Source organism: Mobula birostris, chromosome 2, assembly GCF_030028105.1.
Source record: "Mobula birostris isolate sMobBir1 chromosome 2, sMobBir1.hap1, whole genome shotgun sequence".
Taxonomy (NCBI): domain Eukaryota; kingdom Metazoa; phylum Chordata; class Chondrichthyes; order Myliobatiformes; family Myliobatidae; genus Mobula; species Mobula birostris.
Genome location: NC_092371.1, coordinates 167,443,884 through 167,468,007, shown reverse-complemented (window position 1 = coordinate 167,468,007; position 24,124 = coordinate 167,443,884). Strand labels below are relative to the sequence as shown.

The following is a 24,124-nucleotide window of genomic DNA, read 5'->3' as shown; positions in this document are numbered from 1 at the left end:
TCATTGAGAACCCCCTCATTCTTCTCAACTCCAGTGAGTACAGGCCCAGAGCCAAAAAATGCTCCTCGTATGTTAACCCTTTCATTCCTGGGATAATTCTCATGAACCTTCTCTGCACCGTCTCCAATGCTAGCACATCTTCCTTAGATAAGGGGCCCAAAACTGCTCACCATATTCCAAGTGTGGTCTTGCCAATGCCTTGTTTTTATATTTTATATTGTGAAATTAATGTTTATCTGATGTGAATTTTGATGAGCCATGTGTTGTCCCAGCTAAACATTGGGAAGTCTGAGACCATCATCTCTAGTTCTGACAAAACTTCATTCCTGATTTAGCTTCACTGTTTGCAACAATATCACAAACGGGTGCTGTCAGGATTTCCAAACCGATACCCTGTTCCACCAGCACTGCCCACTTTTTTTCCTTGAATATCTTCTTTCCCTACCTCCTATTCAACAATTGAGTTTCTGCTTTGGCTGGCCTTGCTTCTTCAAGTTCATAGTTCACAACATTCTCTTCAGCATGTATATTGAAACATATGGAATTTTTAAAAGGCTTGACAAAAACTGAGGTAGTGTTACCGGAGTGTCATTAATAAGGGCTCAGTCTCTGAAGAATGGATGGGTCACTGAGGGTAGAGATGAAAAGAATTTTCTTCAGTGAGAGGTTCCATCTGCAAAAAGTGGGATTTCCTGGTGGCCAACAATTTTAATTCCTGTCCTCATTCCCATTCTGTCATGTCAGTCCATTGCCTCCTCTTCTGCCACAATGAGGCTACTGTCTCTGGTTGGAGGAACACCACCTCATATCCTGTTTGGGTAGCCTCCAACTTGATGGCATATATATTGATCTCTCCAGCTTTTGGACATGTCCCCCTTTCCCCCTTCTCCCCTTCTATTCCTCATTCTAATTTCCTCTCATTCCTTCTCTTCTCACATGCCCGAACACCTCCGCCTGGTGCCCCTTCTTTCCTTTCTCCCATGGTCCACTATCCTCTCCTGTCAGATTCCTTCTCCAGCCCTCTGGCACCTATCACCTCCCAGCTTCTTTCTCCTAACCCCCCACCCCCGGCGTCTCCTCGTCTTCTTTTCCGGTCGTGGTGAAGAGTATCTGCCCGAAATGTCTTGTCGGCCGTTTATTCATTTCTGCAGATGCTGTTTGACCTGCTATACAGAACTCGGTATACAAGCCCAAGAGACTGGGTGGCTGCGAATATTAATGAAAGGGCTTGCAGTCTTTTAAGATATTAGCAATGACGGACGATGGGGATTAGTGCAGGGAAATTTCGCTGAGGTAAGACATTAGCTGCAAACTTATTCATGTCAGGCCAGGGGGCTCTGCTGTTTATTGCGGTGTTGAATTGGCGATTCCGCAGCGCTGGATGACTGCGGACATACTTTGGGGAGGAGGAGGTGGTGGTACGGACCCAGTTTAGCCAGCGGAAATGGGAGCAGTGCGTAAAGGTTCCCTAACTGCTGGTCCAACCAATCTCCCCCCGTCCCGCAGGTCAGAGACGTGTCCTGGGATGAGCAGTACTGTACAGGAGAACAGGCAGCTGCGGTGCCCAGACCGAAAGCAGAGCCGGAACCCCTCCGGGCCGTACCGGAAGTCGGGGGAAGGACCGGACGGGTCCGGGCGCGTGCTTCCGGTGCGCTCTGTTGTTGCCGGGGTAATGGCAAAGAAACGGAGTGATGGAGGGTGAGTTGAGGTGGGGAAATGAAGAGCGGTGGGAGTGAGAGAGGGGTGTGGATGGTGGGTAGGAAAGGGGGAGAAAAGGTGTTAGCGGAAGGGGGTAGGGGAGCGGGGGTTAAGTCAGAAAGCAGGAATGGTGCGTGTGGGGGTGGAGGTGACTTGGAGGAACGTTTATTGAGTGGGCCGTAGAGAGGAGAGGTAACTGACTGGTGGTAGGGATGAGGACATAGGGCAGCGGCTTAATAGATGCGGTGGGAGGAAGTAGATGGAAGGAGATGCAGCGGCCTGGCAGGGTTGTGGTAGGTGAACTGATCGGGGACTGGGAACTGAACAGGAAGGTGGGAAAAAAATCGATGTTCCGTGTTTCCTGGTACTGTTTGTTAAACTGCATTTCCAACACTGTACATTTTGCTCCTTTTACAGTCTTGCTTTTCTGTCTTCCACTCGGTGGCCTTTTTAACTTTCTGTGATGCCATCCACAATCTGCCCGCCGATCAACTTTATCAGTGCTGCAGTGAGAGAGTGGGATCCCAGAAGTAGGGAGTCACAGCAGGAAAGTGACCAGGGTTAGGATAGAGGGAGGGTGTAGCATAGGGAACTGGCGTCGATGAGGAGGAATTTCTTGAGCTAGAGGGTAGTGAATCTGTAGAATTTACTACCACAGATTGCTGTGGCCAAGTCATTGGGTGTACAGTATTTAAAGAAGGGTTTGATAGGCTCTTGATTAGTAAGGGTGTTCAAAGGTTATGTGGGAGAGTGGGGTTGAGAGGGAAAATAAATCAGCCACGATTGAATGGCTGATTGGTTTAATTCTCCTCCCGTGTCTTATGGTTCTGTGGGTCAAGTACTTGTGATTGAGAGCTGGAGAAGAGGGAGAGAGCTCTCTGGATGGTTGGGAATGGAATGAAAGGTCTAATTGAACATTAGAGTGAGGGTAGCTGGCAAGGGTGAGGGTGAGGCAGGAGACATCAAATGGGAGACAAGAGACTGCAGATGTTGGATTCTGAAGCAACAAACATCTGCTAGAGGAGCTCAGAGGGTGAAGCAGCATCTGGGTGGAAAGGAGTTGTCAGTGTTTCAGGTTCAAGTCCTGTTTTAGGTTTTCCAGATTTTCCTGTAATAGTCCCCTTATGTTCAGTAGACTTCCAATCAGTCTACTTATACAAGTTAATCTTAAGTGCAGTTGCAAGAAAAAGTTTGTGAACACTTTGCAACTTCCTGGTTTTCTGTGTTTACTCAAAATGCAGTCTGATCTTCATCTAATCATAATAATAGACAAACACAATCTGCCTCATGTCTTTTAGAAGATATTGTTTGATTATTCACACTCCAGGCTGGAAAAAGTATGCGAACCCTTGTATTTAATAACTAGTAGAACCTCCTTCAGCAGCAATAACCTCCATGAAATGTTTTCTGTAGCTGCTGATCAGACTTTCACAATGATGAGGAGGAATTTTAGACCATTCCTCCTTACAAAACTTTCAGTTCATCAATATTCCTGGGATATCTTGCATGAACAGCTCTCTTCAGGTAATGCCACAGCATCTCAATTAGAAGATCTGGACTCTGACTTGGCCATTACAAAACACAAACTTCCTTTTTAAACCATTCTGTTGTTTATTTACTCTTGTCTTTCAGATCATTATCTTGTTGCATCATCCAACTTCTGTTAAGCTTCAGGTGACAGACCTCTACCCTGACATTCTCCTTAAAATGTCTTGATACAATTTTGAACTCATTATTCCCTCAACAATTGTAAGGCCCCAAACCATGCTGCTCCTTCTGCCATGCTCCACAGTTGGGATGGGGTTTTGGTGTTAGTGTGCAGCACTCTTTTTCCTCCAAACATAGCAATGAGCATTTCTGCCAAAAGATTCAACTTTTGTCTCATCTGTCCACAGAACGTTGTCCCACAGGTGTTGTAGAACATCCAGGTGGTCTTTTGCAAACTTGAGATGTGCAGCAATGTTTTTTTGGAGAACGGTGGTTTCCTCTGTGGCACCCTTCCATGAACACCATTCTCATTCAGTGTTTTTCTTATAGTGGGCACAAAAACAAAGAGCACATTCTAGAGATTTCCGCAGGTCTTTTGCTGTTACTCTTGGGTTCTTTTTCACCTCCTTCAGCATTGCACAGCGTGTTATTGTTGTGATCTTTGGCAGGATATCCACTCCTAGGGAGAGTAGCAACAGTACTGAATTTCTTCCATCTATAGACAATCTCTCTTATTATGGACTGATGAACACTCAGGTCTTTAGAAATGTTTTTTATAGCCTTTTCCAGTTTTATGTATTTCTACAATTCTTCTTTTAAGGTCCTCTGAAAATTGTTCTGATCAAGGCATGGTGCACATGAAAGATCTTTCTTGAGAAGAGCAGGCTCTATCAGTAACCTGACTTTGTGTGTGTGTTTTTATAGGGCAGGGCACCTCTAAACTCGTACCTCCAATCTTATCTCATTGATTCCAAATAGCTTTTGTAGAAGGCATTACCCCAGAGGTCCACATACCTTTTTAAATCTAGACTGATTGTTTAAATGATGAAATCAGCATTGACAAAAAGAAATACAATTGTTTATGTCTTATTAGTTGAGGCAGATTGTGCTTGTTTATTATTGCTGAAGAACAGATCACATTTTATGAGTAATTAATGCAGAAAACCAGGTAATTGCAAAGTGTTCACGAACTTTTTCTTGCAACTACATACTCCACACTCAAGTTATTTGTACAGGCTTTGATAGTGAAATCTATTAATTTTTATGTTGCATCGTGTACTGCATGGTAGCATAGCAGTCAGTATAATTCTTTATAGCATCAGTGACCCAAGTTTAATTCCCACTGCTGTCTGTAAGGAGGTTGTACATTCTCCCTGTGACCAAGTGGGTTTACTCAGGTGCTCTGGTTACCTCCCACAGTCCAAAGACATACGGGTTAGTAGGTGAATCGGTTATATGGGTATAGTTGGGCCAGAAGGACCTGTATCTCAAAATAAATAAATAAATTTTGCCAATTAATTTGTTCCTTCACCTTCTATTTTTTCTTCATTTCCAGGTATATAAAGATCCTGAACTGCACATACACACATCCCTGAAAGTAATAAGGAGATAATAGTATTTGTAGATTTCCCTGCTTGTGTCTGTTACAGCTTTGAGACAGAGGGGTTTAACATAGTGGTACAGCACACTCTAAATTAAAAATAAAAAGAAACAATCACAAATGAGAGGCACTGGGTGCAGTGGAAGGAAGCTGAAAGCGAAGGTGTTTGTCTCGATGGTAATTAATTAATTATCAATGATCAAAATTGAATTGGCAAGTTTTATTTATTTATTTAGAGATACAGCTGGAACTGACCCTTGCAGCTCAATGAGCCACACCACCCTATTTAACACTAGCTTTATCACAGGACAATTGACATGATCAATTAACCTACTAATTGGTACGTCTTTGGACTGAGAGGAAACAGGAGTGCCCAGAGGTAATGCACATGTTTGCGCGGAGGAGTGTACAAACTCCTTATGGTGCTGGAATTGGCCTCCCACCTCTGACATCCCAAACTATATCGGTGATTGGCCAGTGTGGACAGGCATTGACAAGTTTACAGGAGCAAAATACGATGCAAATAGTTAGAGGCTGTGCTGAGACCAAAGAAAGAAGTGGGAGAGGGGTAAAGAGTCTGTGGAGGGAGAGCTGAACAAACTGCACAGTGTGCAGAACAGCCTTTTGCGATGGGGTGGGATGTATTTAATTGTATCAGTTTTATTTCATCCAATTCTGTTTCCTTTCCCTGTGCAGTATCAAAACAAACAGCAGCACGGAGAGCTATGCAGTGGGTCAGGTGGCTGACAGTCTGTTCCGTAAAGAGACGGCTAAGGCCAAAACAACGCCGCTGATGACGCTCTTCTCCACACCCTTGATTTCCACCAGCCAGCTGTTATTCACTCCTGTCCTGGAGCGCAAGGTAAGCTCTGAATCCCTGCGGTACGTGGTTAGAATTTCAAAGTAAATTAATCCATAATAGGATAAGAACCATAATAAAATCAGTAAGAAAAACCATACCAACTGGGCATTAAACCAGTAAGCAAAAGACAACAAACTGCAAATACTAACAGAAAGAAATAATAATAAATAATTAAGCAATAAGTAATAACAACATGAGATGGAAAGTCCCTGAAAGTGAGTCCATAGGTTGTGAGTCCTGAGGCTCTTGTACCTCTTCCTGATGGCAGCAGTGAGATGAGAGCGTGACCTGGGTGGTGGGGGACCTGATGATGGATGCTGTTTTCTTGTGACAAAACTTGGTGTAAATGTGCTCAATGGCTTTACTTGTGATGGACTGTAGCTGTATCCGCTACATTTTGTAGGATATTCCATTCAAGGGCATTGCTGCTTTTGTACCGGGCTGTGATGAAACCAGTCCATATATACTCAACCGCACACCTATAGAAGTTTGTCAAAAGTTTTCGATGTCATGCCCAATCTCCACAAACTCCTAAGGAAGTAGAAGCGATATCGTGTGCTCTTTGTAATTCCACTTGCACGCTGGGCCTAGGACAGGTCCTCCGAAACAATAACAGCGAGGAATTTAAAGTTACTGACGCTCTCCGCCTGATCCTCCGATGAGGACTGGCTCGCTGTCTGGGGTCTGCAAGTGAGGAAATCCAATTGCACAAGGATATATTGAAGTCAAGGTCTTGAAGCTTGTTGATTAGTCTTGAGGGGATGATAGTATTGAATGCCAAATTGTATCTGTAAAAAGCATCCTGATGTTTGCATCTTTGCTGTCCAGGGTTGAGTGAAGAGCCAATGAAATGGCATCTGTTGTATACCTGATGCGCTGGAAGGCAAATTGGAGCAGATCCAAGTCATTTCTCAGGCAGGAGTTGATTTGTTTCATTGACAACCTCTCAAAGCTCTTCATCTCTGTGGATGAAGTCATTGAGGCAGATTATCATATCCTTCTTAGGCACCGGTGTAAATGAAGTCTGTTTGAAGCAGGCGAGTACCTCAGACTGCTGAAGCAAGAGGTTAAAGATCTCAGTGAACACTCAGCACGGGTCTTCAGTATTTGGCCAGGTACCCCAAGTGGGCCGGATGCATTCCATGGGTTCACCCTCCCAGAGGCTGCCCGCATGTCAGCCTCAAAGACTGAAATCTCAGGTTCATCGGGGCTGTGGGAGTTTGTTATGGTTCCTCTGTGTTTTGATGGTCATAGAAGGCATTGAACTCATCTGGAAGTGAAGCAGACTTGGATCTGTTCCAATTTGCCACTGGCGCAAGAGGTCCACAGCAGAAGCCCTCTCCAAAAATGGAGATGCAGACCGAGCTGGAGGTGGTCTTTGAGGTTTGAAGGGCAACCTGGGCATTGAGGTTTGTTTAAGGTCAAGTGGGGAATGAGTGGCTGACCTCACTGACACAGTGAGTGAGTCTCCCAGCTGTGCTCAGCATGGATGAATTCGACCAGCGCATCTGTGGTTTTGTATTTTAGGACTTTAACAAGTTGAGCTCTCTATAGGGGTAAAAGGGCAATTAAATCAGATGTAACTGCAACTTCCAACAGGAAATTGGATAAACCTGTGAAAAATTCTAAGTTAGGAATGATTCAGATTCATTTATTTTTCACACGTATATTGATGCATACAGTGAAATGTGTCATTTGCATTAACAACCAACACAACCTAAGAATGTGCTGGGGCAGCCTGCAAGTCTCACCACACAGTCTGGCACCGATATAGCATGCCCACAAAATTCGGCGGAACAACAGCAACAGCAACATTTTCCCCTTTTCTCCCTTCGACCTACTCGCCCATCCACTCACACACACAACCAGTCCACCAACCTCAGGAGCAGGCCTCCGGTTTCCAGTGGACTCGCAGAATCGCAGACTTGGCGCCTCCAACTTCCCCAGTGGACTTGCAGACCAGGGCTTTGGCCATTGGGCCTCAACTTCCAGACTTCCAATCGAGCTTCCAGCTTTGATGTTCAGTGCCAATCCTGGGAGACACTGATGACAGGACCTTGAACTCCATACTCACAGTCACCGATGATGGGACATCATGATGAAGAGACCCTAGGCCTCAAACTTTAAATGAGAAGGAGAATTGGATAGTTGATTGGAACCTTCCCTTCCTCACCCCACCATGTCCCCTTACACCCAGCCCTTCTTTCAAATGAAATGTTGAACTGAAGTCCATGTAATCTCGTAAAACAGGCCAAGTTTCTAACTGAAGATGGGTGCAGGTTAATATTTATTTTGGAATATCCTGAGGTCATGAAGTCACAAAAGAAATCCTGGTATTTTCATGCTTATCCTTTCTACGCTAAGGAAAACAATTCCATTAATTTCTTTGATTGTGTCCTTCAGGTCAGTGGTAAGAAACGGAAGATTCCAGAAGAGCCAGCCGGCAGAAATGAGGGCAAGCAGCAAAAGCTGGAGGAAGTGAAGCCAGTCCAACAGAAGAAGCTCACAGCAGCTGAACAGAAACTGGCTCAACGGTGAGCACTGGCTAATGGGAGACTACTTACAGGGAGGCAAGGCCCTGTGGCCCAGCCTGTCCATGTAGACCAAGATGCCCATTCAAGCTAGCCCTTTTTGCCAGAGTTTGGCTTGTAACCTTCCTAGCCTTTCCTATCCCAGTGCCTGTTGTTATTGTATCTGCCTCATTTACTTCATCTGGCACCTCATTTCACATGCATAACATGGTACCACGGCAGTGTAGTGGTTAGTGCAGTGCTATTACAGCGTGGGGCATGGGAGTTAGAAGTTCGGTTCCGGTGTCCTCTGGAAGGAGTTTGTACATCCTCCTCATGAACTCATGGCTTTCCTCCTGGTGCTCCAGTTTCCTCCCACAGTCCAAAGATGTACTGGTTAGTAGGTTATACATTGTCCTGTGATTAGGTTAGAGTTAAATACGTGGGTTGCTGGATGGAGTGGTTCGTTGGGCTGAGAGGGCCTGTTCAAAGGTGCATCTCTGAATAAAAATAAACACTGTGTTTTAAAAAAAAAACTTAAGTTCCCATTAAAACTTTCCCCTCCCATCTTAAAGCTGTGCCATCGGATTCTTGATACCCCAACCCTAATAAAAGCAATGAATGCATCCACCCTATTATACCCTCATGATTGTATGCCTCTGTCAGATCACCTTGGTCTTCTGTACTCTTAAGGGGAAAAAAAGTTGCAGCTTGACCAATCTCTCCCTTTAACTCAGTTCTTCAAGGCCTGGTAACATCCTCGGAAACCTTTTCTGTACTCTTTCCAGATTAATAACATCTTTCCTACTCTTTCCAGATTAATAACATTGTTGCTGTAGCTGGATGACCAAAACTCCAAGTGTGGTTTCACCAGCTTCCCATGCAACTGCACCATGACCACCCCCACCCCCCACCTCCCACGCAACTCCTATCCTCGGTACCCTGACTGATGGAGGCCAGCATGCCAAAAACCTTCTTCACCATCCTCTCCACCGGTGACTTCACTTTCAGGGAGTCATGTATTTGTACTCCTGGTAAGACCCGGGGGGGGGGGGGGGGGGAGTAATGCTCTACACACTTCCATCTGTCAAAGTCTTTCCAAACACAACATTTCACACTCATCTGGATTAAACATCATTTGCCATTCCTTGGTCCACTTAACTCATCAGTTCAAGATCCACCCCCCACCCCTGTAATTTTTGGTAACCTTCTTCACTGTCCATTATTATCACTTATTTTAGTGCCATCTGCCAACTTACTAGCCATTCCTTGTACATTCACACCCAACTTGTTAATATAGATAACAAATGTAACATGCTGTATGGTTTCACTGCTAATGTAATGGCCTCTCTGTAATGTTTCATTCGAATGTAATGGTTTCTCTGTAGCAACAGTGTTTGGGTTATGACTAGAGATAACAGGGACTTTGGAATGTGCGCTGGCCAATGAGGGGAGATGTTTTCCTTTCTTGTGTGCCCGAGCAAAGGTTTTGGCGGGCTTTTGTTCAGTGGAAGATGGAGGGAGAAGATGCCAGAACAGGGAATTTGTAGTCTGCAGGACAGAGTGGACTTAGAATGGGGTCAGGAGTCAACAATCAGGGGCAAATCGATGGAGAACGAACAGACGGGGAAAACCATGAGCTCCAATGTTGCGCATGAGACTGTTTCATGAGAATAGGCCCTTTTTCTTTTTTTGTTTCTTTACTAACACTGTAGTCAAATTAAGAATTATCAAGCTCAATTGTCTAATTGCATTTGGTGTACTGTTTGTTATTTTGTGGTACTGATTTGTAACGGGACACATCACGCAGCATCCACCCAAACGAGATTTTGCAAGTTTGGCCGGGCCGGAGGCTGTCTTCCCCTAGATTAAGTCACTAGCCAAACCTGAGGGTTACACAAGCTTAGTTCAGTTAACTTTACCAAGTATGCTTATTTCTATTTACTATTAAATTATTACTTTTACTTGCACAGTTTGTTGACGTTTGCACATTGGTGGTTTGTCAGTCATTATCTGTGTGTAGGTTTTCATCGATTCTATAGTATCTTTGTTCTACTATGAAGACCCACAAGAAAATGAATCTCATGGTGACATGTATGTACTTTGATAATACTTTGAACTTGAACTTTGGGAGAGTTGGCTGTTGTGGTTACTGTGTGATAGACTGAATAGAGAGGCCCTGGAAAATCAGTAACGAGAAGATTCACAAGGACAATACTAAAACTGTCGGCTTACAACTGTACATGGTCTCTGGATTATGACAGGATTCTGATCCCGAGATCCATTGATGACCTGCACGGTTCATAAATCAGATATGAACGAGAACGATGAGTATCACAGAAACAGCTGGGATGGGAGGGCAAGCAGGCATAGGAGGAGCAGCTGTCAGCTGGCCTCACAAACTTACTGAGTGAGTCTGCTCAGCACTTCCAGCTCTGCTTGGATCGTCACGGCTCATAGTTTTTGGGAAAATGCCCTGTTCCCACAGGAGAGATGATGCTTGCAGCCCGCAGGTCCGAACAAATCCTGATCTCCCAAACTCTTGTTTGTATGTACTATTGATTAGGCATTTATAACCTGTGGAGGACCTGTATCAGTAATGTTAAATTTAAGATTGAAAGATTCGCTTTATTTGAAATATGTAGATAGAAACATTGAAGCATACAGTGAAGTGCGTTGTTTGCATCAATGATCAATCCTGTCCGAGGTTGTGCCGGGGGCAACCAGCAAGTATTGCCATGCCAAGTTAGCATGCTGACAACGCACTAACCTTAACCCTAGTGGTAATGCTGTTAAAGTCCAAGAGGAGGAAAGGTTTCATTCAGAGATACCTTTATTCCCAACGAGCCCGCATGCCCAATTATCTTAATAACCTGTACATCTTTTGACTGTGGGAGGAAAGCCACAGGATCACAGGGAGAATATACAAACTCCTTACAAACAGCAGTGGGAAGTGAACCCTGATCATTGGTGCTGTGAAATGTTACACCTAACCATTAGGCTACCATGCTGTCCTGGCAATGGTTGTTTTTGGGGTTGTTTAGAAAGGAGACCACTGGCAGATTTATTCAAATCAGAATCTGATTTATTATCACTGATATACGATATGAAAAGTGTGTTTTGTGGCAGCAGTATACTCCAAAAGACATAAAAATTATTATAAATTGCAAAAAATAAATAGTGCTTTAAAAAAAAAGAATAATGCAGTAGTGTTCTTAAACCATTGAGAAATCGGAAAGTGGAGAGGAGGAAGCTGTTCCTAAATGACTGATTTTGGGTCTTCAGTATGTTGTGCATTCCTCCCAGATGGTGAGGGTCCTTAATGATGCTGCTGCCTTCTTGAGGCACTGCCCCTTGAAGATATCCTCAGTGGTGGGGAGGGTTGTGCCTGTAGTGGTGCTGGCTGAGTCTACAAACCTCTGCAGCCTCTTGCAATCCTATGAATTGGAGGTTCCGTACCGGATGCGGATACAACCAATTAGAATGCTTTCCATCCTACATCAGTGGAAATCTGCAAGAGTCTGCAGACTCCTAACAAAGCAGAGCCGTTGGCGTGCCTTCTTCGTAACTGCATCAATGTGTTGAACCCCGAATAGATCCAGGAACTTGGAGCTTCTCACCGCTGACCCTTCGAGAAGCTTGGACAGAATGAACAGCAACAGCAGGGGTATAGATTTAAGGTTATTTATTGGAAGATTTGAAAGTAGTTGAGGAATCCCATCAGATAATATGGGCGCCAGAAGTCTGCCTAAAAGGGTGGTTGATGCGAGCAGAGAGAGGTAGCTAAGGGGAAATAGAGAGGAATGTACATGTCCACAAGGCTTTATGCTTGGAGCCGGGTTGTGGAAGTCATCAAAATAACTCCATCATTAGATAGTATGTATGTGGCAAAATTGTGTTGATTGTGAATACAAACAACTCATTTTACTGTATGCTTCGACGTACATGTGATAAATAAATCTGAATTTGATGTTCTGGGCAAGGGCATTTACAGGGTTTCCGAGGCATGGGGGAGATTGTTGGGTGTGTTTGAGCACTGGTCTGGAGTGTGAGAGTTGGAAGTTCAAAGTTAATTTATTATCGAAGTCTTGATATTACAGTTTACTACCTTGACCTTCATTTTCTTGTGGGCATTCACAGTAGAACAAAGAAATACAATAGGATCAATGAAAAACTGCACAAAAACAAAGACTGACAAAGAACTAATGTGCAAAAAAAGACAAACTGCAAATAAAAAATAATAAAAAGTAAATAAATATACTGAGAACAGGAGTTGTAAAGTTCTTGAAAGTGAGTCTGTGGGTCTTATTTTGTTTATTTGAAGATACAGAAGAGAACAGACCCTTCTGGCCCAATGGCCACACCATCCAGCAACCCACCTATTTAACTTGATCCTAGTCATAGGACAATTTACAATGACCAATTAACCTACTAACTGGTACATCTTTGGACTGTGGGGCAAACTGGAGCACCAGGAGGAACCCCACATATAAACTTTCTTACAGAGAATGCCGGAATTGAAATCCGATGCTCCAAGCTGTAATAGCATCACACTAGCCACTACACTACTGTGGTGTGGAATTAGTTCAGAGTCGAGCTGAGTGGAGTTATCCAAGCTGGTTCAGGTGCTGGATGGTTGTAGAGTAATAACTGTTCCTGAACCTGATGGTATGAGATCCAAGGCTTCTGTACCTCCTTCCTGATAGCAGCAGTGAGAAAAAAGTTTGGGGAGGGGTTGGTGTTTAAGGATGTCCTGAACTTCTTCCAAACTGATTTCCATCCTGTATGTGGTCCCCTCTCCACTTTGGTGCCTGGGCCTGTGAGCAGTGAATACCGGCCAATAGACTTGGGGGGTGGGGGGTGGGGTAGTTCTGTGTTACGATGGATGAAAGAAAGCCTTGTCCAAGCTCCCTTGGTATCCACCTAAATGGGTTCTGGCCCTGTAGTTAACTGACTTCTTGTGTTGTCTGCAGAGAGAGTGCCTTGAGTGCCGCCGATACGGAAGGTGAAGGGGTGCGCCGTGTGAAGCAGAGAAAGAAGTTGACCGAAGATGGGCCATTGGCAGCAGTGGAACAAACAACAGGGAAAGCTGCCAAACGTTTGAGGAAGCGCAGGACCAACCGTGGGATGGAGAAGATAAAGAACAAGAGGACTGTGTTCGTGGGGAACCTGCCCGCTGAGTACAGTAAACAGGTGAGAGGTGGCTGATTTACTCACCCTTCAGGCCGAAGGTTACCTGACATACAGGTCTTGAGGCAAATGGGCTGAGATTATTGGTATTGTCACATGTACTGAGATACAGCGATGCACACTGTTTATACAAACCAAATCATTGGGGACATTAAAGAAACTCTTAGATAGGCACTTGGATGATAGAAATATGGGGGGCTGTGTAGGAGGGCAGGATTAGATTGATCTTCGAGTAGATTAAATGGTTGGGCCAACTTCATGCTGAAGTGTTTTATGGTTCCATTACACTGTGCGTTGAGCTGGAACAAGGTAAGAGAATAAAGTGCAGTAGCTGCAGAGAAAATGCAGTGCAGGTAAACAATAAAATGCCAGATCATAACAAGGTTGATTGTGAGGCCAAGAGCCCATCTTATTGTACTGGAGGTCTGTTCAAGAGTTTAATAGTAGTAGTGCGATCACTCGAGTCAAGTGTGATGTTCTCCTAAGGAGTAATTCCCTGAATGGTGAACGTCTTTGTGTGACTCTTTAACGTGGAGAGGCTGATGAACAGATCGGGGTCACGGTGCACTGGCGTGGCATCCAATACGACTGGGGAGCCTGCTGTAACCTTTCTCCACCTTCACTCCATTGTGATGTGGCAACATCTTCTGCTAGCTCCACCACTGGGGTCTTAGTTGGATCGCTTTTCGTCTGGAGCCTTCCCCTTGACCTTGCAGCCATGGGTGACCCTACTAGAAGCCAAACCCCAGACAACATCACTCTCAGGAACTCACAAACTCACAACCTCTCCACCGTAACAAGCTGAGAAGCCAAGAGTCTGATAACAGCACAGCAGAAGCTGTCCTTGAGTCTGGTGGTACGTGCTCCACGATCACTAATGTTACTGACGGTTATCACTGATGTACTGCCACAGATTTCAGTGATAATTCTGACAGATACATCTTCCATTTAAATAAAGTTAGGGGGTGGTGTCTTTGTTATACAGAGAGTGCTGGGTGTGTGCAGTGCACTGCCATGTGTGGTGGGAGAGGCAAATACAGTAGTGGCATTTAAGAGACTCTTGGGCATATTGACAATAGACTAATGTGGGAGGAAGGGGAAGGGTTAGATTGATCTTGGAGCAGCTTAAATAGTCGGCACTACATTGAGGGCCAAAAGGCCTGCGCTGTGCTGTACTGTTCTATGTTCTAGTAAAATATTCTAAGCTGCTGTGCATAAACTGTCAAAAACACCAAGCCTCTCAAGATATTAGGACAAGATTGAAAGCATGGTCAAAAAAAGTAGATTTTCAAGAGCATTTTGTAGGTGGAAAGAGAGGCAAAATATTGGGATAAGTTCGAAGCTTGGGGCCATTGATAAAAGGCATGGTGGCAGTGGGGGAACAGACCAGAGAATGGATTAATAATTGTAGGGGCTTTGCAGATTGGCTGGGACCGGTTTTTGTTCCCAGCTGTAAATGATAAAGGGCACAGTTTTAAGGTGCTTGGAAGTAGGTACAGAGAAGATGTCAGGGATAAGTTTTTTACGCAGAGAGTGGTGAATGTGTGGAATGGGCTGCCGGCAACGGTGGTGGAGGCGGATACAATGGGGTCTTTTAAGAGACTCCTGGACAGGTACATGGAGCTTAGAAAAGTACAGGGCTATGGGTAACCCAAGGTAATTTCTAAAATAAGTACATATTCGGCATTGTGGGCTGAAGAGCCTGTATAGTACTGTAGGTTTTCTATGTTACTAAATCCACATACCTGAGTTTATGATTATAACTAGGCAAGCACTGAATTCCAAATGCAGAACAGTCAGACAATATATTTGGTTCGTACAAGAGCACTTGTAGAATATACATTGAAACATACTGTGAAATGTGTCATTTGTGTCAAATCCGATCAGCAGGAATTGTGCTGGCGGCAACCCGCAAGTGTCACCATGCTCAGGTCCCAACGTAGTTTGCCCACAACTCACTAACTCTAACCCATATGCCTTTGAAATGTTGGAGAGGAAATCTACATGATCATGGTGAGAACGTACGAGCTACTTAAAGATAGCAGCAGGAATCGAACAGTTAGCGCGATGCTTTATAGCTGGTTCTGTAAAGCATCGCGCTAACTACTATACTGCTATGCTGCGATTCCAGAGCTCTCGGAATCGACTGAATCTGTTATGGAATGTCTGTCAGGTCGTCTATGATTACTCAACCACTGTGTGATGTTTTATTAGGAGGTCTACCTTTTATGCGCCCATTCTGATGAAGGGTCATGAACCTAAAACATTAACTGTTTCTCTTTCCACAGAAGCTGCCTGACCTGCTGAGTGTTTCCAGCTTTTTCTACAGTTTTTTTTTTACTGTTCATTTATCTTTCAACAAACTCATAAAACAAATCATCTGGTCATTATACAGATGTTGCCAGGATTTGAAAATCTGTGTTATAGGGATAGGTTGAATAGCTTAGGGCTTTATTCTCTGCAGCACAGGAGAATGAGGTGAGTTCTTATAGAGGTAAGCAAAATCATGAATGTATGCAGGCATTTTACTCTCAGCTTGGGTGAGACAATAATTAAAGATCATAGGTTTAGAGTGATAGGTGAAATATGAGGGGGAAACCTGAAGGAGAACTTCTTAACAAAGAGGGTGGTGCGAGGCTGGAATGAGCTGCCAGTCTAAGTGGTAGATATGGATCAATTGTAACATTTCAGAGAAGTTTAGACAGGTACATGTATGAGAAGCGTATGGAGGGCTATGGTCCAGATGCAGATAAATGGGGCTTTGCAGACCAGGTTGATCGATGCTTTGAGAGGTTGGTCATGACTAGACTGTACTCCTGCCTCAGTTAGGATCTGGACCCATTGCAATTTGCCTATTGCCACAATAGATCAACGGCAGACACAATTTCAGTGGCTTTCCACATGGCTTTAGACCACCTGGACAACACAAACCCCTACGTCAGGATGCTGTTCATTGACCAAAGCTCACCATTTAACACCATCATTCCCACAATCCTGATTGAGAAGTTGCAGAACCTGGGCATCTGTATCTCCCTGTGCAATTGGATCCTCGCCTTCCTAATCGGAAGACCACAATCTGTGCAGATTGGTGATAACGTATCCTCCTCACTGATGATCAACACTGGCGCACCTCAGGTATGTGCTTAGCCCACTGCTCTACTCTGTATACACATGACTGTGTGGCTAGGCATAGCTCAAATACCATCTACAAATTTGCTGACGATACAGCCGTTGTTGGTAGAATCTCAGATGGTGACGAGTGGGTGTACAGGAGTGAGATATGCCAACTAGTGGAATGGTGTCGCAGCAACAACCTGGCAGTCAACGTCAGTAAGACAAAAGAGCTGATTGTGGACTTCAGGAAGGGTAAGATGACGGAACATCTACCAATCCTCATAGGGGGATCAGAAGTGGAGAGAGTGAGCAGCTTCAAGTCCCTGGGTGTCAAGATCTCTGAGGATCTAACCTGGTCCCAACATATCAATGCAGTTATAAAGAAGGCAAGACAGTGGCTATACTTCATTAGGAGTTTGAAGAGATTTGCCATGTCAACAAGTACACTCAAAAACTTCTATAGATGTACTGTGGAGAACATTCTGACAGGCTGCATCACTGTCTGGTATGGAGGGGCTACTGCACAGGACCGAAAGAAGCTGTAGAAGGTTGTAAATCTTGTCGGCTCCATCTTGGATACTAGCCTACAAAGTACCCAGGACATCTTCAGGGAGCGGTGTCTCAGAAAGGCAGTGTCCGTTATTAAGGACCTCTAGCACCCAGGGCATGCCCTTTCCTCACTGTTACCCACAAGTAGGAGGTACAGAAGCCTGAAGGCACACAATCAGTGGTTCAGGAACAGTTTCTTCCCCTCTGCCATCTGATTCCTAAATGGACATTGAAGCTTGGGACACTACCTCACTTTTTTTTTAATATACAGTATTTCTTTTTTTTTGCACTTTTTAAAATCTATTCAATGTATGTATACTGTAATTTATTTACTTACTATTTTTATTTATTATTTTTTCTCTTGTATCTTGTGTATTGCATTACACTGCGGCTGCTAAGTTAAAAAAATTTCACATCACATGCCAGTGATAATAAACCGGATTCTGATTCTGAGGTTGGCACAGACTTGATGGGCCAAAGGGGCTGTCTATGCTGTAGTGCCCTCTGATTAAGTATTGCTTGCTGTGGGATTTCACTGGATGTAAGTAGTCCACAGCATTAAGGGCATGATAGAAAGACAAGTCCTTTCTTGTACATTTCAGGAAAGTAAAAAATAACTAAATTAATGTTCATCATTTCCACTTAACATTGATCACCTATTTCTTTTGTGCCTTTCTATACAGATGGTCATAGCGCTATTTAAAGAGTTTGGGCCGATAGAATCTGTACGGATCCGTTCTGTGGTAAGTGCACTGAGTTTTAAGAATGAAATGGAAACTGGTTTAAACTTCATGTCAGTTTACCACCCTTAGTAACCTGTGGTGAAGAGTTTAAAGATAAAGGTTAACTTTATTTGTCACATGTCCATCGAAACATACAGTGAAATGTATCATTTATGTCGACAATGTGCTTCCAACGTGCTCAATTTGCTAACCTTAACCCATATGTCTTTGGACTGTGGGAGGAGACCACAGCACCCAGAAGAAACCCATGTGGTCACAGGGAGAACATACAAATTCCTTACAGGAATTGGACCCCAATCTTCCAATCCCTGATGCTGTGCAGCGTTATGCTAGCTGCTGTGCTACCTTGCCACCCCAGAAAGTACAGTGAAGAGTTCATGTTTTGTGAGTGGTTAGTTCAATGTTCCCTTGTTTAATCAGGCTCCCGTGGTGTTCTGTCATTACTTCATTTTCCTCTCTAGATGTGCAGTCAAAGGGTAGGATATTAGTAATGTAATGGAGAGAGGGGGTGGGAGAACTCTGTCCACCTCCACTTACAAATCTGGGATTAATATCTCCCACAGGAGTAAGGTGCAGTGGCATGCAAAGGTGTGGGCACCCCTGGTCAAAATTTCTGTTACTGTGAATGAAGTGAGTAGAAGATAAATTGATCTCCAAAAGTCATAAAGTTAAAGATGAAACATTCTTTTCAACATTTTAAGCAAGATTAGTGTATTATTTTTGTTTTGTACAATTTTAGAGTGAAAAAAAGGAAAGGAGCACCATGCAAAAGTTTGGGCACCCCAAGAGATTTGAGCTCTCAGATAACTTTTACCAAGGTCTCAGACCTTAATTAGTTTGTTAGAGCTATGGCTTGTTCACAGTCATCGTTAGAAAAGGCCAGGTGATGCAAATTTCAAAGCTTTGTAAATACCCTGACTCCTCAAATCTTATCCCAACAATCAGCAGCCATGAGCTCCTCTAAGCAGCTGCCTAGCACTCTGAAAATTAAAATAAGTGATGCCCACAAAGCAGGAGAAGGCTATAAGAAGATAGCAAAGCGTTTTCAGGTAGCCGTTTCCTCAGTTCGTAATGTATTTAAGAAATGGCAGTTAACAGGAATGGTGGAGGTCTGGAAGACCAAGAAAACTTTCTGAGAAAACTGCTCATAGGATTGCTAGAAAGGCAAATCAAAATCCCCATTTGACTGCAAAAGACCTTCAGGAAGATTTAGCAGACTCTGGAGTGGTGGTGCACTGTTCTACTGTGCAGCGACACCTGCACAGATATGACCTTCATGGAAGAGTCATCAGAAGAAAACCTTTCCTGCGTCCTCACCACAAAATTCAGCATCAGAAGTTTGCAAAGGAACATCTAAACAAGCCTGATGCATTTTGGAAACAAGTCCTGTGGACTGATGAAGTTAAAATAGAACTTTTTGGCCGCAATAAGCGAAGGTATGTTTGGAGAAAAAAAGGTGCAGAATTTCATGAAGAGAGCCCCTCTCCGACTGTTAAGCACGGGGGTGGATCGATCATGCTTTGGGCTTGTGTTGCAGCCAGTGGCACGGGGAACATTTCACTGGTAGAGAGAAGAATGAGTTCAATTAAATACCAGCAAATTCTGGAAGCAAACATCATACAGTCTATAAAGAAGCTGAAGATGAAAAGAGGATGGCTTCTACAACAGGACAATGATCCTAAACACACCTCAAAATCCACAATGGACCTCAAGAGGCGCAAGCTGAAGGTTTTGCCATGGCCCTCAGAGTCCCCCGACCTAAACATCATCGAAAATCTGTGGATAGACCTCAAAAGAGCAGTGCATGCAAGACGGCCCAAAAATCTCACAGAACTAGAAGTCTTTTGCAAGGAAGAAAGGGTGAAAATCCTCCAAACAAGAATTGAAAGACTCTTAGCTGGCTACAGAAAGCGTTTACAAGCTGTGATACTTGCTAAAGGGGGTGTTACTAAGTACTGCCATGCAGGGTGCCCAAACTTTTGCTTCGGGCCCTTTTCCTTTTTTGTTACTTTGAAACTGTAAAAGATGGAAATAAAAAAGTAATCTTGCTGAAAATATTAAAGAAATGTGTCATCTTTAACTTTATGCCTTTTGGAAATCAGGTCATCTTTTACTCACTTAGCTATTCACAGTAACAGAAATTTTTACCAGGAGTGCCCAAACTTTTGCATGCCACTGTATATACAAGGTGCATATAAAAGTACCGTGCAACACAAACAAGAGGGATGAGAGTGGCAGTAAACCCAAAGCTAATGTGCATTTAACAGCATAAGACTGGGAGTAGAATTAGTTCTTTCTGCCCAATGAGTCTGCTCTGCAATTCCATCATGTCTGATTTATTATCCCTCTCAATTCCATTCGCCTGCCTTCTCCCCGTAATCTTTGACTCCTTACTAATCAAGAGCCTATCTCTTCCAATATTTTTATTAATTTATATATATAAGAACACAGAGTACAGGGAAAAAAATATATATGTCAATACATTAAGCTGAATGGCATATAAAGACTCCTTACCCTATATTCGTACAAGTCAACTAGTTCGTAACATTGAAAAATAATAATTTTATTATATAAAAAAAATCTAATCCACTACCAAGACCGAAGCTGATTATATAACCATATAACAATTACAGCACGGAAACAGGCCATCTCGGCCCTTCTAGTCCATGCCGAACTCTTACTCTCACCTGGTCCCACCGACCTGCACTCAGCCCATAACCCTCCATTCCTTTCTTGTCCATATAGCTATCCAATTTAACTTTAAATGACAACATCGAACCTGCCTCAACCACTTCTGCTGGAAGCTTGTTCCACACAGCTACCACTCTCTGAGTAAAGAAGTTCCCCCTCATGTTACCCCTAAACTTTTGCCCTTTAACTCTCAACTCATGTGCTCTTGTTTGAACCTCACCCACTCCCAATGGAAAAAGCCTATCCACGCAGGAATTGATTAGTAGAAAAAAAAGAAAAAAAGATTGTTAGTCATCATCTGTGCTTTAACAGCAAATCAAAGGTTTTTAAAATAATTCAGAAAAGGTTCCCACAATGTTTTGAAAGTCTTGGTTAGATTCAAAGATAGAACATCGAATCTTCTCTAAATTTAAACATGACATCACATCACGTAACCATTAGGCGTGAATAGGAGGGGCCACATCTTTCCATTTAAGCAAAAGTGTTCTTCTGGCTATTAGAGGCATGAAAGCCAAAATGTGCAAATCAAATGGCTCCAAAATAATATCCTTTCCTCCAACAATACCAAATAAAGCAGTCAAAGGGTTAGGCTTGAAATTTACTTTAAAAAGTATCGAAAAGGTTTGAAACACTTCTTTCCAATGTTTTCCAAGACTCGGACATTTCCAAAACATATGAATGAGTGAAGCTTCTCCATTATTACATTTGTCACAATACTGAGATATATCTAAATAAAAACGAGACAACTTATCCTTAGTCATATGGGCCCTATGGACCACTTTAAATATCAGGAGCCTATCAATCTCTGCTTTAAATATACTCAATGACTTAGCCTCCACAGCTGTCTATGGTAATGAATTCCACAGATTCACTATCCTCTGGCTAAAGAAATTTCTCACCTCTGTTCTAAATGGACGACCCTCTATTCTGAGGTTGTGCCATCTGGTCCTAGACTATTAGAAACATTCTCCCCACATCCACTTTATCTGCATCTTTCAATATTCAATAGATTTCAATAAGTTCCACCCTCATTCTCTAAACTCGATTGAGTACAGGCCCAGAGCCATCAATGCTGCTCAAATGTTAATCCTTTCATTCCTGGAATCATTCTCATGAACTTCCTCTGGACCACCTCCAATGCCAGCACAACTTTTCTGAGATAAGGGACCCAAAACTGCTCACAGTACTCCCAAGTGCGGCCTGACCAATGCCTCTTAAACCTCAGTTTTACTTCCTTGCTCTTGGATTCTAGTCCTCTGGGAATTAAAGCTAATATTCATTTAGAGGTAAGAAGATGAACTGTATTTGGATTTTTGGTTTATGGATCTTTCTGGCAAGACAATTATTTAGTGTTCAGCCCTAAATTTAGTACAGGTTTCCCGCGCCATCAGAAGGTAGAGTGTTCCTATGAAACGGTTCGTAAGCCAAAATGTCGTAAAGCGAAGAAGCAATTACCATTTATTTATATGGGAAAATTTTGTGAGCGTTCGCAGACCCAAAAATAACCTACCAAATCATGCCAAATAACACACAAAACCTAAAATAACAGTAACATATAGTAAAAGCAGCAATGATATGATAAATACATAGCTTATATAAAGTAGAAATACTTTTCCACAATCATTACTGTACTGTTCTCCGCAGCGAAAATCTCACGCAAGCGCTGTTGGCAAAAAAACGGCGCAAGCGCTCTCCAGTAACCTTTAAGCTATGAAGCTGTCAAATCATACCAAATAACACGTAAAAATACACAGCCAATATAAAGTAGAAATAATGTATGTACTGTGTAGTATCACTTACCGGAATCGGGATAGCGCCGAGCACACTGATGATGGTGTGGCAGGTTGGGGTGGTGCAGTGGACTGCCACCTCTGGGCAGCGAACCGATACCAATCCACGAAGCGTGCAGGGGTCCAGCGGTACCCAGGACGCACACAGCACATCTTCAAGAAAAAAGCTGAAATAAACCTGCTAATTAATTAGGTGCCGCCCGGCATGTAATTGTCGGCCCAGATCAGAGACGATGCAATCGGAAATCAGCACTGACCTGGGCCGACAATTACGTGTCAGGCGGCACCTAATTAATTAGCATATTTATTTCGGCTTTTTTCTTAAAGATGTGCTGTGTGCCTCCCGGCTACCGCTGCATTCTCTGCGAATCGGTATCTGTCCGTGGCCTAGGGGTTGGGGTGGTGGGATACTGGGGTGCCATCTCGTCATCGTCTGTTTCCATTAGGGCAGGCAGGTCATCTTCCATCTCTGCCTGCCTCGATGTCGAAGGTCGAGGTTCGTCGTCTGCTGTGGCTGATGTGGAAGGCTTGCTTGACTGCTGAGCCTCGCGCATTTTTCTATCATACAGTTCTTTGTAAGGACTCAAACCATATTGCAAATATCCCCTAAACCGAAATTAAAGTCGTACTTTATCATTACTCATTCGGTTTCGATTGTTATCCTTTTTTCTTCCAATTGCATCAGCTCTTCATCTATCAGATCTTGGTAATGGGATGCCAAAACCTCTTCAACATCATGTTCGTCAGCTTCCACAAGCCAAACTCACTTTGTCCTTACTTCATTCACCACGATCGAAACGCTTAATTATGTCTAGTTTTACACTTTAAGTGTAACACCCTTACGAGCTCTTTTAAGCTTTTCTGATACCATAGAACTCATCTTGCAAACGACTGCTCACAGGCTCGTGTTAAAGCAATGCTGGTGAGAATGCCGTTCCAAATCCGGGGAGAGCGGATGCTTGGGGCGCGTGCTGCCTTTTATCGCGCGCTGCTTTTTTTTTGTAACAGTGAAAACACCTTCTGAAAGTGAAAACAGGGTACTAATGTAGGTCTTTCGTAACAGTGAGGTTTCGTAAAGCGAACGTTCGAAAAGCGGGGGACACCTGTACTAACTAGACAACGGGGTGACCTGTTGGGGCACCCTTTGAGAGAAAGGTAGTGCAGTTTTGAAGTGACCAGAATGAACATTACATTTCCCTGAATGCTATTGCTATCACTTTGATTTGGAAATTAAAGAAGAAAAACTCAGTTTATTAAAGAAAAAAGACATGTAGCAAGACAAATATAGCTCCTCCTCGTTTAACAAAGGACACTTTTGATGACAACATTTCTGGTTGATCTGCCACCCTTCAGGAATACTCTAACGTCTTCATTTCTTTTTCCCCGGCTTAAAGCCACATACAGCTGACCATGCTGGAATACTGGTTTCAGCAGAAAAATCAGCACATTCTCCATGGTTTGGCCTTGCACCTTATGTATAGTCATAGCAAAGCATGACTCTGTCGGGAACTGGCTCCGCTGAAGAGGAATATCTTCCCCTTCTGGTAAACTGAGAGTAATTCTTGGGATCATGACAATGTCATTTTTGAACGCACCAATGTTTACCTTTGCTACGATGAGATTGTCGTGCAGTTCTTCCACCTTCATTCGCGTTCCATTGCAAAGCCTTGGTGGATCTAAGTTCCTTATTGAAATGATGGGAGATCCCCTCTTCAATTCCAGTTCATGTGGTGGCAATCCAGAGAGTGCAACCGAATCAAGGAATTCTGTAGGAAAATGAGTGGCGTTAGCTCCTTCACTTACGGCATTGAAGGAACAGTATTCTTTCATGATTCCAGAGAAGAGTCTAATATATGTGAAGTTTATTTTTCGCATCATTTCATTGAGAG

The 24,124-nt window shown here is 43.4% G+C and overlaps 1 protein-coding gene across 3 annotated transcripts in view; it reads left to right on the top strand.

Moving 5' to 3' along the window:
• The first annotated feature begins 1,429 nt into the window (after positions 1-1,429).
• The window catches only part of rbm34 (RNA binding motif protein 34), a 35,094-nt gene continuing 12,399 nt past the window's right edge, over positions 1,430-24,124 (top strand). For 2 of the 3 annotated variants that reach the window (XM_072251025.1, XM_072251024.1), the window contains exons 1-5: positions 1,430-1,698; positions 5,483-5,648; positions 8,052-8,182; positions 13,132-13,351; positions 17,695-17,754. In XM_072251025.1, coding sequence (XP_072107126.1) covers positions 1,445-1,698; positions 5,483-5,648; positions 8,052-8,182; positions 13,132-13,351; positions 17,695-17,754 — 831 coding nt within the window. In that variant the 5' untranslated portion in view covers positions 1,430-1,444. Of the gene's footprint in view, positions 1,699-1,907; positions 1,992-5,482; positions 5,649-8,051; positions 8,183-13,131; positions 13,352-17,694; positions 17,755-24,124 lie in introns of those variants that run through there. The other variant, XM_072251026.1, reaches the window with a different exon arrangement.